Source organism: Moschus berezovskii, chromosome 4 (assembly GCF_049115385.1).
Source record: "Moschus berezovskii isolate FMDL1 chromosome 4, NW_MosBer_1.0, whole genome shotgun sequence".
Classification (NCBI taxonomy): domain Eukaryota; kingdom Metazoa; phylum Chordata; class Mammalia; order Artiodactyla; family Moschidae; genus Moschus; species Moschus berezovskii.
Genome location: NC_142463.1, coordinates 101,879,236 through 101,892,017, shown reverse-complemented (window position 1 = coordinate 101,892,017; position 12,782 = coordinate 101,879,236). Strand labels below are relative to the sequence as shown.

Genomic DNA, 12,782 nt, shown 5'->3' with positions numbered 1-12,782 from the left:
TTGTTTGAGCTGCAGGTGGTTGTTATTGCAGCTTTAGTAGATAAGTATATCCACAGAACCTGGAGGGGAAAAAAATAAGTCAAACACAGAGACCAGGATGCAAAAACCACTCAGAAGTAATCACATAGGACAGAAGTTCCTCCAGGGAAGCTGTCAAAGGATACAAGTCTGTGTTAAGGTTTTGAGAAAACACACAAGTAAGAAATCAATGTAGCCCCATCAAGTGACTCTTGTAAGATATAGTTCGGGCTGAGGCAGAAAAGGAGAGATGACCTCAACGGAGGCAGGTTACCTTTATTCAGGCAGGGAGGGGCAACAGTTGGCTTAACGACCAGGCTGAGCACGAGAGGGATCAGGAAGGCTTCATATTTAAAGGGAGGTTTGTGGAAGCGATAAGGGAAACGTTAGTCAGGCGGGACGTTTTGGGTAATCTTTGGTTGAGATGGCATTTGTAATTGAACAGGGGGTGGGAGGTTTGGGGCAGGGGGTGATAAGTACCAGGTAGATGTAGGGGGTGGGAGGTTTCTGGGCAGGGGATGATAAGTCCCAGGTAGATGCAATAGGTCCGGAGCATCAGAGTAGGATTTAAAGCTTGGTTTCGTTTTCTCCGAAGTTAGATGATTCAGCAAGGGCCTTTGAGACTGTTGTTTTCTTTTCTAGGCCCAAAGACTCCTTCATTCCAGACCCTGAAATCACAAAAAATGGGGAAAAGGGCACCGTATCTCTCTGGCTACTTCCTGCTGGATAGGGCCGATGGTTTGGGGTCTGGAACAGAGGATCGTCCTAGGGCCCAGGGTCTCCTTTTCCTGAGGTTGAGGTGAGGCTTTCGAGAAGAATGGTCTTGACCTGGTCTCGAGAGATGGCCTGAATCTGTTCTTGGAGAAACATTTGAAAGGGATTGAAGAGACAGGGTCCAAATAAGAGGAATAAAATGATAAGTACCAAGAAAGGGAGCAACCAAGGGAGGGCCTGTTGGAACAGGTTTTGTAGAGTGTAAAGGTTTTGTAACTCTTTCCTGTGGCGTTTGATTCTGTCTCTAAGTTCTTTAACTCTGCCCTGGACTATGCCCGTTTCATTAACAAAATAGCAGCAGTCCTCTCCTAGGAAAAGGCAGACCCCTCCCTTTTCCGTGGTGAGAAGGTCCAGGGCTCGCCTATTTTGTCAGGCCACAGAAGCTAATGAGTTAATTTGTCTTTGGACCGAAATGAGGGACTCCACTACCTGCTCCATATCCTCATTAAGTTCTTGGGACAACTTGTAGTAGAAATGGGCCGAGGTCGAGACGCCCCCAATCCCGGTGCCTAGGGCTGCTGCTATAGGGCTATGACAGCTTGTTTTTCTTCTGTGAGAAAGTTCCCCTCGGGGGCAGACTATTTGCTCTATCTCTTCTCCTTGAGAAATGTTGGACCCGGGGTCAGGAAGACCAAGATGCAAGGTCCAGGGGCGTCAAGGGGGAGACATGGTTATGCATAGGTCCCACAGAGAATGAAGATTCCCGGGTTGGTGCAATTATTTGTGTTGTTCCAGAGAACCCAAGTGGAACAGAAGGAGGGAGTGGAGTTTGTAAGACCAGTGTAGTTGGGACTAGAGTAGTTGTTATAGGTTATGTTTGAGGAGGCTGAGAGTAGGACATTGTCAGAGACTGGCCCAATGAGTTGTATAGTTTTTTGTTGGGAAGGGGAAGTATAGTTGCCCTGTGACAGCCAGGTTGAGAGTAAGGGAACTGCTATATGTGGTGAGGGAGACAGTGACATGCATATCCAACACTGGGATGTATGTTGTGTGTACTGAATTGGAAAGAAGAATTGAAGAGAAGAGTTGAGAAGGTGGGTAAGGTGTTGGTTGCCAGAGGGAGGTTTTAGGAGAGGCCGTAATTGGGAAAGAAGGTCTAGGTGTTTATCAGGCTCAGGGCGTGCCTGTAACTGGGAAATTATGTTCTTTATGACTTGTTCCTTTTCCCGATTTTGATCTAGTACTCCACCCCAGTCTGAGTACCCTCAGTGGGTAATGGGATAGCAACATGTTTCTTCCATTTGGCTTATGGCAGGTGCTCACAAAACTCCCTCTCTTTTGCGCTTTAACAGTGAGTAGGGATTTGGACTCCCCCCACCCCCCGCCCTGTCTGCCCCAAGGTTCATGATGCATGGTCTTGGAGCTGTATTATAACATGAGGAGTGAACATAGGAATAAATGTCTGAGCAGGGGCAGGGACTAGATAGAAGGCAGGGGAGTCCAGCAAGGATAAGGAACAGGGGAGTCATGGGTCTGTTAATTAGGCAGTGCCGAGGAAATAGCACCCTAGGAGTAGAACACAGCTAACAATGTAGGTGATACCGATGAAGAGCTGAAGGATAGGTGACCAGTCCTGAGGGAAGACAGTTCCTAGGCCTATAGCAAGGACTAAGCTTAAAAGTACAGTTAGAGAGATGGGGAGAGCCCAGTCAGGGTGAGGGGCAGAAGGCCCCAAGTTTGTGGTTGCTTGAATCTGAGGAGGAACAGTGTTCATTAGGATGAAGAATGACATAGAGAATGAAAATAAGGAAATCAATTTCATCTGGAGTCAGGTTGTAGAAGGTTCCCTGAAGCCACAGTTGAGACACCAGTGTGGTCAGTTCTTCGAAGGAGGTTCCTGTCAGGGCGCTGGTCCAGAGGTCTTATCTAGTTGGGTCAGGAACATTTGTAGGTTGTGAGTGTCCAGGTCATTCAGTGTCTTTTTGGAAGGTCGACAGAGGTTGTCACCGGGTGATTTTTAAGGAGGTAGGTCCTGTGAGGGAGACCTGATAGATGTCAGTTAAGGAGGGCAGCACAGGATCAGAGGTGACCCATTTTAGGTGACAGAGGTGTAGCCAGGAGGTGACCTTCTCAGGTTTAGCTGCAGTTGGGGTAAGCAGGATGATTTTGAATGGTCCCTGCCACTTTGGGGTTAGGTCACCCTGGGGATTATCAGACAGATAGAGTATGTCCCCAATTTGTAAAGGGGGCAAGGGGGCTTGGGGATCAGGGGCAGGCAAGTTGTGGTTGACGTATTTCCAGAGGGCACTGCAGAGTTTCGCCAGCAGAGGGGAGCGTAGGAAGCTTGGTATGGGAGGAGGTTCGGGGGGAGTCCAGGAGGGAGCATAAGCCTTCCATACATCACCTCAAAGGGGATCAGCTCCAGGGGCTTTCTGGGCAAAGCACGTACTCTGAGGAGAACAGCTGGCAAAAGTTTAGTCCGATCCAGATGTACCTCGAGGGATAGTTTGGTAGGAGTTTCTTTGATTATTCTATTCATCATTTCTACCTTTCTTGAGGACTGGGGACCATATTGAATGTGAAATTTCCAGTGTATCTGTAAGAATTGGACAAGTTGTTGGGTGACCTTGGGCCATTATCAGACTGTAGGGATGAAGGTAGGCCAAACCTGGGGATAATTTCTGTGAGAAGGATTTGGGCCATGGTGTGGGCTCTTTTGTTTGTAGTTGGAAATGCTTCTACTCATCCCAAAAAGATGTCCACAAGGGCCAGGAGGTATCTGACCTGGTCTATCTGCCAATCCTGTGCTGAGTGGCTGCCTCGCATTTGATGGGTTGGAAAGGATGTAGGTTTAAGGTTGAAATTGGGATTAGTACATTGACATGTCTGACAGGAGCGGGTAAGGCTATCTAAATATTGTTGGTCAGCAGTGGATATGGGGAAGTGGTTATCGAGGAACTGTTGGAGTGTCTTGGACGAGGGATGAAAGAGTGAGTGTAGATAAGAGTGGATTTCATGATGGTGGGAGGGTCAGAGGGAGTCAGGGCTAAGATGACAGGGGACTGGAAGGAGGGATGGGACAGGGCTATCTCCTTTGCCTTCCGGTCTGCAGCATTATTGTAGGATGATATGAGACTTCTCTTTTGATGTCCCCTACTCAGTCTGCCAGCAAATTAGGAAAACTCAGCACTGGCCACAGGACTTGGAAAGGTCAGTCTTCATCCCAATCCCAAAGAAAGGCAATGCCAAAGACTACTCAAACTACCGCACAATTGCACTCATCACACACGCTAGTAAAGTCATGCTCAAAATTCTCCAAGCCAGGCTTCAGCAATACGTGAACCGTGAACTTCCAGATGTTCAAGCTGGTTTTAGAAAAGGCAGAGGAACCAGAGATCAAATTGCCAACATCCGCTGGATTATGGAGAAAGCAAGAGAGTTCCAGAAAAACATCTATTTCTGCTTCATTGACTATGCCAAAGCCTTTGACTGTGTGGATTACAATAAACTGTGCAAAATTCTGAAAGAGATGGGAATACCAGACCACCTGTCCTGCCTTTTGAGAAACCTGTATGCAGGTCAGGAAGCAACAGTTAGAACTGGACATGGAACAACAGACTGGTTCCAAATAGGAAAAGGAGTACGTCAAGGCTGTATACTGTCACCCTGCTTATTTAACTTCTATGCAGAGTACATCATGAGGAACGCTGGGCTGGAAGCAGCACAAGCTGGAATCAAGATTGCCAGGAGAAATATCAATAACCTCAGATATGCAGATGCCACCACCCTTATGGCAGAAAGTGAAGAGGAAATCAAAAGTCTCTTCATGAAAGTGAAAGAACAGAGTGGAAAAGTTGCCTTGAAGCTCAACATTCAGAAAACTAAGATCATGGCATCCGGTCCCATCACTTCATGGGAAATAGATGGGGAAACAGTGGAAACAGTGTCAGACTTTTTTTTTTTGGGCTCCAAAATCACTGTGGATGCTGATTGCAGCCATGAAATTAAAAGACGCTTACTCCTCGGAAGGAAAGTTATGACCAATCTAGATAGCATGTTAAAAAGCAGAGACATTACTTTGCCAACCAAGGTCCGTCTACTCAAGGCTATGGTTTTTCCCGTGGTCATGTATGGATGTGAGAGTTGGACTGTGAAGAAAGCTGAGGGCCGAAGAATTGATGCTTTTGAACTGTGGTGCTGGAGAAGACTCTTGAGAGTCCCTTGGACTGCAAGGAGATCCAACCAGTCCATTTTAAAGGAGATCAGTCCTGGGTGTTCATTGGAAGGACTGATGCTAAAGCTGAAACTCCAATACTTTGGCCACCTCATGTGAAGAGTTGACTCACTGGAAAAGACTCTGATGCTGGGAGGGATTGGGGGCAGGAGGAGAAGTGGATGACAGAGAATGAGATGGCTGGATGGCATCACCGACTCGATGGACATGAGTTTGAGTGAACTCCGGGAGTTGGTGATGGACAGTGAAGCCTGGCATCCTGTGATTCATGGGGTCGCAAAGAGTCGGACATGACTGAGCGACTGAACTGACTGACTGGCAGTGGAGGATGGCAGCTTTGTTTGGTAAGAGTGCTGCCTCTAGAAGTTTGAGGATCAGGTCTGAATTAATAATGGGGGATCCCTTTTGGGTTAGGAAACCTCTTTCTCTCCATATTAGGATGTTTGATTGAAGTATATTATAGGCATATTTGGAGTCTGTGTGGATGTTAACCCTTAGATTTTTAGCCAGAGTCAAAACTCTGTTGAGAGCTATCAGTTCTGCCTGTTGGGAGGTGGTGTGAGGTGGCAGAGGTGAAGCTTCAATTGTCTGGGCCCCGTGACTGTGACAAAGGTCTACCTGGATGATGGCATATCCAGCTGTGAAGGGTGGGGATTTTTGAGAGCTGCCATTAGTGAACCAGTGTGGGGTGTCTGGGTCTAGGATGGGTTGATCTGTTAAATGTTGGAAGGGGTTTTGTATAAGATCTACTGTTAGGCTGCAGCTGTCTAGGAGAGGATCTGTTGTAGGGGATGTGGGTAATAAGCTGGAGGGGTTAAGGGGAGAGCAGAGGGAGAATGAGAGCCAAGGGTTGAGGAGAAAGGCATGTAGGATTTGCACCCTGGGGGGGGAAGGGTGAGGAAAGCCCGATGTGATAGTAAGTCTCAGAAGGTGTGTGGAGAACAGACTGTTAAAGGGGCATGCCTAGAGAGTTTATTTGCTTCAAGTACAAGGGCTGCGATAGCAGCCATGGCCTGTATACAGCGAGGCCACCCCTTGGTCACCATGTCAAGCTGTTTAGACAGATAGGCTATGGGAGCCCAGGTGTCTCCGGCCCGCTAACATAGAAGTCCCAGGGCCTGTCCCTGGTTGGAATGGGCAAAGAGAAAGAATGGTCTGGTGTGATCTGGCAGGTGGAGAGCTGGCACTTGGAGCGGGCTCTGGGTGAGCTGGCGAAGAGGATTGGCCAGCAAGGAGGGATTAAAGAGGGACTCATCCAGACATCCTTTAGTTGCCTCACAGAGTGGCTTTGCCATGAGGGGGAAGTTAGGGATCCGGATACAGAAAAAGCTTAGAAGGCCAAGAATATATATAGAGGAGTTCCCCTTTTGTTTTTGGAAGTGGACGGATTCTATCTGGGGGAATAGTTCTTTGTTGGTGGGATATAGAGAGCCCCAGGTAGGTGACATTTGTCTGTACTTCCTGGACCTTGGATCGGAACACCCAATAACCCCAGGATCCCAGGGCCCCAAGGAATTTGGCAGTATGTTGGAGGCAGAGTTTGCAGGTTGGGCTACAAAGGAGGAGGTTATCTACATATTGAAGGAGATGACTCGGAACTAGGTCAAGTGTCTGTAGGTCCTTTTGTAATGCCTGTCCAAAAAAGGGGGGCTGTCTCTGAACCCCTGGGGGAGAACTATCCATGTTAGTTGTTGGGAAACTTGAGTCTTGGGGTCTTGCCAGGTGAAGGTGAAAAGGGGTTGGGAGAGAGGGTGGAGGGGGATGGTGAAAAAGGCGTCTTTGAGATCTAATACCATGAATTGGGTTGCAGTCAGGGGTATGGCAGACAGAAGGGTGTAAGGGTTAGGGACTACTGGGAATGTCGGTGTGATGGCCTCCTTGATTTTTCGCAGATCCTGGACCAGTCTCCAAGAGTTTGGTCCCTTCCTTACTGCCAGAATAGGGGTGTTGTGTGGTGAATGTGTAGGAATTAAGATAGAGTCTTGAAGAAGACAATCTATGATAGGCTTAAGTCCCTCGTGGGCCTCCGGGATGAGAGAGTACTGTTGTTGGGTGATTATAGTTGAGGGGTCTTTTCGGGTAATGTGGGCTGGGGGATGATGTTTGGCTATGGACAAGTGATCAGTGTCCCAGACTTGGGGGTCTAAGGCTGGTAGATCCAAGGGGAGGTCAGGGGCGAGGGAGAGGGGTGGTTCAGGTGCCATCTGCATGCAGAATATAGAGACTGTATCGAGGTGAGATAAGGTATCAGTTCAGTTCAGTTCAGTCGCTCAGTCGTGTCCGACTTTCCACGACCCCATGAACCACAGCACGCCAGGCCTCCCTGTCCATCACCAACTCCCGGAGTTCACTCAAAAAGACCCCCAATTTGGATAACAAATGTCTCCCTAGGAGTGCCATCGGGCACTGAGGCATTACGAGGAATGAGTGTATGAGGGTCGATTTTCCAAATTGACAGAGTAATGGAGGGCTGATTTTTGGCCTTAGGGTAACTCCAGAGACCCCCTTGATTGTGAGTTCTGAGTCTTGAGTTGGGCCAGAGTAGGAAGTTAAGAGACAGAAAGCAGCTCCAGTGTCTATTATAAAGGAGGTCTTTTCCTGGCCCCTATCCCATCTACCCTAAGTTCCAAGCTTGTGTCCAGGACACTGGCCGGGCAGCTGGAACCCGGGCCCTGTCATTGGAACAACTCTTGTAGGGATGAACTGGGGTTCTGGGGAGAAATGGAGATCTCCCCCGGGGCACCAGGGCATCCCTGTGGACACTACACTCTCCAGGTCTGGGAGGTGGGGACCTCCCCAGTGGTGCCAGGGTGTCCCTGGGGACAGTCCATCTTCCAGTGTCCCCACTGGCCACAGGTTGGGCATGCTTTTGTGCGGGGCCATGGGTTTGGGCAAGTTTTGCCCAGTGTCCTGACTGGTTGCTTCGGAAGCAGGGTCTGGTGTGGGGAGGGTATTAAGCCCCAGGTCTGGGATGATTTGGGCGAGGCTGATCTCGTCCCTTAATTGCTGCTGCCGAAAAGGTATATTTAGCTTTTCTCTTTCGGTCCTCTTCTCTCTTAGCCTCCTCCTCTCTATTATTGAACACCTTGAAGGCTACTTCTAGAAGGTCTCTTTGAGGGGGTCTCAGGGCCCTTCTCTAGTTGTTGAAGCTTGCGTCTAATGTCAGGGGCAGACTGGCTGATGACTTGAACATGAAGGTAGAGTAACTCAGCAGGGGTGGTGATATCTAGGTTGGTATACTTTTGGACTGCTTCTATGAGGTGTGCCAAGAATAAGGCTGGATTTTTGTCCACCCCTTGGGTGATTTCCCTGACTTTATCATAACTGACATGGATATGAGTATTTTTCTGCATTCCTTCTAGAAGGCATATTATTGAGTCTCTTGATACTTGGGTCACCAGACTGGTACATCCAGTGGAGATCTAACTGAGGCACTGCCTCATCAGCAACTGGGCTATCCCGGCCTTGGTTATGTAAGTGATTGGCATGGGCTTTTGCCACTTGCCAGATATGGTCTTTTTCATCTGGGGTGAGACAGGCATTTAGGATATACCATACATCACTCCATGTGAGGTTATAGGCCTGGGAGAGTCTCAGGAATTCTTTTCTGTACCTGGTAGGATTTTCAGAAAATGATCCTATCTTTTCTTCTATCTGACTCATGTCTGACAATGAAAATGGCACATGGACTCGGGTGGGGCCCTCTGGTCCTGCCACCTCTCTCAGGGGAAACATGTGTTGGGTACCTGACCATGTGGCAGTAGGGAAGGGAAGAGGGGAGGAGGAGTTGGGGAAATGGGGTAGTGGGGTTGAGGGAGAGTCAGGAGAGGTTTCAGAGTCAGTAGGTGAGTTGCCTGAGGGGGGAGGAGAGGCTTGGCAGGGTGACGGGTAGGGAGTCGAACTCTGGAGATGCGGACGGTTGAAATGGGCGGTTAGTTGAAGAAGAGCCCTTTTGCTTGGGAGGCAAGGTGCATAGAAGGACCTCATGGGTGGAACAGGCCTTGCCTAGGGAAGGCCTGCTCCTAAGGGCCCAAAAGGCTTGGGCATATGGGACCTCCGACCACTTGCCATTCCGTTTAAGGAAGTCAGTGTGATTTTGAAGAAAGTTAAAGTCAAATGTGCCAGATTCAGGCCAGCGATCTTGATTGTCTAATTGGTATTGAGGCCAGATCTGTATATAGAGTTGTTTTAAGCGGTTAGCTTTGAGTTCAGTGAGTGAGAATGGTCTGAGATTTTTGAGAACACAGGCCAGAGGGGAATCTTTTGGGACAGATTGGCCAAACCCCATAATTGAAAGGCAAGCAGAGGCTCCTATTGGGAGCTGGAGTCGTCACCTGTAGTCGCAATAGGAGTTATGAGAAGAGAGCTCTGTGTCGAGGTGGAGCGTCCCCCACCGTCACCTACAGAGTGGCCTTAGGCTGGGAGTCCCGGGGACCCGGAGAGGATTGGGTTCTAGGGCGCTTCTAGAACACCGTCCGGATCTTACCTTAATCTAGGGTCCGGATTGAGTGGAGTGTTGCATGTAGAGCAGTCGAATGGCAAGAGTTCCCTGTTCTGGAAGTCGTCGGAGAGAGAAAGAGAGAAAGGGGGTAGAGCCGAGGCCTGGGGGTACTCAAAGCACCAATAAAACCTTAGGACAAGGCTTGCGCCACTCACGAAGGCACTAGGTGTCCTCGAGGGGAACTTATGAGCCCTGGCAGGAGCTTGGTGGGTGTTTATGCTCTCAGACTCCAGGAAAAGGGAAAACAGTGAGAGGGCAGGAGAGTGAGAGCGAGCGAGTGAGAGAGCTGAGTGCCTCGCCCTCTCCTGGGTTTCAGGTTCGGCACCAAGAATGTAGGGTATAGTTCGGGCCGAGGCAGAAAAGGAGAGACGACCTCAACGGAGGTCGGTTAGCTTTATTCAGGCAAGGAGGGGTGACAGCCGGCCAAACAATCAGGCTGAGCACGAGAGGGATCAGGAAGGCTTCATATTTAAAGGGAGGTTTATGGAAGCGATAAGGGAAACTTTGGGCAGGCAGGACGTTTTGGGTAATCTTTGGTTGAGATGGCATTTGTAATTGAACAGGGGGTGGGAGGTTTGGGGCAGGGGGTGATGAATGCCCTGGGCAAGGGTTGATAAGTCCCAGGCAGATGTAGGGGGTGGGAGGTTTCTGGGCAGGGGTTGATAAGTCCCAGGTAGATGCAACAGGCCCGGAGCATCAGGGTGGGACTTAAAGCTTGGTTTTGTTTTCTCCGAAGTTAGATGATTCAGCAAGGGCCTTTGAGACCGTTGTTTTCTTTTCTAGGCCCAAAGACTCCTTCAACTCTGTTTCTTTTTCAACTTAACATTTATCACTACCTGATTTTATTTGCTTATCGCTTATCTCCTCCTTTTAAAACATAACCCTAATTTAAAATATAAACAATATAATTTACTTAACTATTTTATAGATGAAATTCAGTCAGACATCTTTGAGACAGAATGACTCAAGACTCAACATTAGCTTTGCAATGCTTTGAGTATTTTTATGAATAAATCAACTGGAAGGCATGTCTTTTGTAGAAATTGTCACCCTCTATTTAAAGGGGGTGAAGATGTGGGGAGTGCAACTTTAATGTATGTTTACTGAAGGTGGACACGCCACGATTAACCTAAACGGGAATTTAGTATTTTTATATCACCCAGAGAATAGTATATGGGTCCTGCTCTGCTGCTGCTAAGTCGCTTCAGTCGTGTCCGACTCTGTGCGACCCCATAGACGGCAGCCCACTGGGCTCCCCCATCCCTGGGATTCTCCAGGCAAGAACAATGGAGTGGGTTGCCATTGCCTTCTCCTATGGGTCCTGCTCAGCTTTGTTCAATACCGTTACAAGTTAGTTTCCTCAGCTGTCAAGTAGGGACAATTATGGTACCTTTGGGTTATTGTGTGGGTTACATGAGAAAATCACAGAAAGCCCTTAGGGAAGTAACTCTAACTGCATCAATAAATGCAGCAATTTGTACACTACTAAAGAGTCGGACACGACTGAGCAACTGAACTGAACTGAATCATAAATTACTACACCTTAAATTCAATCAAAGCTGTGCTGAGTCTTGGTGACTCTCAGCCCAACACATAGCTTCAATTTGCTCCCTGTAATTCACTTGAGAAATCCATTGTGGCCATGACATTCTCCCTAAGTTTAATTTACGACCATTCAGAGGTTCTGGCCTACAGACTACAGGGAGTAAGTAAGGATTTCAGGGCCCAAACCAATTTATTAATACTGTAAACTTAACTTTACAAGGTTGCCGAAAATCGCTGGGGGGCAGAGCTATAACCCCAGACTCCAGCAGAGCACATTCAATGTTGATTAAATAACAAGTGAATGACGAGCGTTTCGGGTAATCAGTCGCCTGGAGCGGACATAAGCTCAGCCAGAGGTACACGTGTGAACGGCCCCACGTGCACCGGGCTGCAAGCGTTCAACAGCGGGTAGGGGACCTTCGAGCACCCTCGGCACCCAGAACTCAGAGCAGGAGCGCCCTCTGGCGGCGGCGGTGCCAGGGGTTCGGGCCGAGAGCGCCGGAAAGGAAGCTCGAAGGGCGGGGCGGCGGGGCGGCGCTTCGCCCGGCTGAATGGAGCGTGCGGGCGCTGCGACCCCCGTGGGCGAAGTGCCCGGCTTTCTTCTGGCTCTTCAGAGCGCGAGCCGAGCCGGGGCCCCGCGGGCGCGGGTGCAGGAGCAGGACTTGCGGCAGTGGGGCCTCACAGGTCAGTGGCTTCAGGCGAACTTCCGCCCACGCCGGCCGACTCGCTGGGACTCTCCTGGCCCGGGCCCCTGTGCCCGGTGCCAGGAATGGTCAAGCGGCGCCGCGGGTGGGCTTTCCCGTCGGTTTCAAACCTACGGACAGCAGGGCCTTCCCTTCACGCCCCTGCGGCGGCGCTGGGCGCGGAGGAGCCCCGCCTGGGGCCGGGTGGCCGTTGCCCCGCCTGCGCAGCGCGCGCGGCCAGCGGAAGCGGGAGAAATGGGGTTCCCAGAGGGCAAGCCCGCGGTCCCGCTGCCCAGCGCGCCCGCCCTGGGGAGGGGGAGTTTGCCGAGGCCCCTGCCCCAAAAGTGAGATGTTCCTGTGTCTCAGGAGGCGGAGACCGTCCTGGCGCCCCAAGGGCGTGGGTTTCAAGTCTGTGTTTGGTGGGTTTGGAGGCCTAGCTCGGGGCGTTCTTCTGTAAAACGATCAGAACTCGTCTCCGAGCTTCAGAAGTTCTCATCTTCGTTTACCCGGCTCGCTTAGTTCTTTGATAGTTCTGCACTGGTTAATTCTCCTCCAACGTTATAACTTGAAATATGCAGCTAAGCAAAGTTCATCAGAGCTTTTCTGCGTGTGACTGTTTTATTTGTACTAGCCCTTCCCTCACTCCAGTGTTCCTGCCTGGAGAATCCCAGGGACGGGGGAGCCTGGTGGGCTGCCGTCTATGGGGTCACACAGAGTCGGACACGACTGAAGTGACTTAGCAGCAGCAGCAGCAGCAGCCCTTCCCTCGGAGAAGGCAATGGCAAGCCGCTCCAGTAACTCTTGCCTAGAAAATCCCATGGACGGAGGAGCCTGGTGGGCTGCAGTCCATGGGGTCGCTACGAGTCAGACATGACTGAGCGACTTCACTTTCACTTTTCACTTTCACACATTGGAGAAGGAAATGGCAACCCACTCCAGTGTTCTTGCCTGGAGAATCCCAGGGATGGTGGAGCCTGGTGGGCTGCCATCTGTGGGGTCACACAGAGTCGGACACGACTGAAGTGACTTAGCAGCAGCAGCAGCAGCCCTTCCCTTGCCTAGGAAATCCCATGGATGGAGGAGCCCG

The 12,782-nt window shown here is 50.0% G+C and overlaps 1 protein-coding gene and 1 pseudogene across 2 annotated transcripts in view; one reads left to right on the top strand and one right to left on the bottom strand.

Moving 5' to 3' along the window:
• Positions 1-730: 730 nt before the first annotated feature.
• Positions 731-1,758, bottom strand: LOC148778128 (syncytin-1-like; annotated as a pseudogene).
• A 9,767-nt stretch (positions 1,759-11,525) lies between these two features.
• The window catches only part of CHD1L (chromodomain helicase DNA binding protein 1 like), a 73,070-nt gene continuing 71,813 nt past the window's right edge, over positions 11,526-12,782 (top strand). The window contains exon 1 of one of the 2 annotated variants that reach the window (XM_088835671.1): positions 11,526-11,696. In XM_088835671.1, the coding sequence (XP_088691797.1) occupies positions 11,564-11,696 (133 nt within the window). In that variant the 5' untranslated portion in view covers positions 11,526-11,563. The remainder of the gene's footprint in view (positions 11,697-12,782) is intronic. The other variant, XM_055401810.2, reaches the window with a different exon arrangement.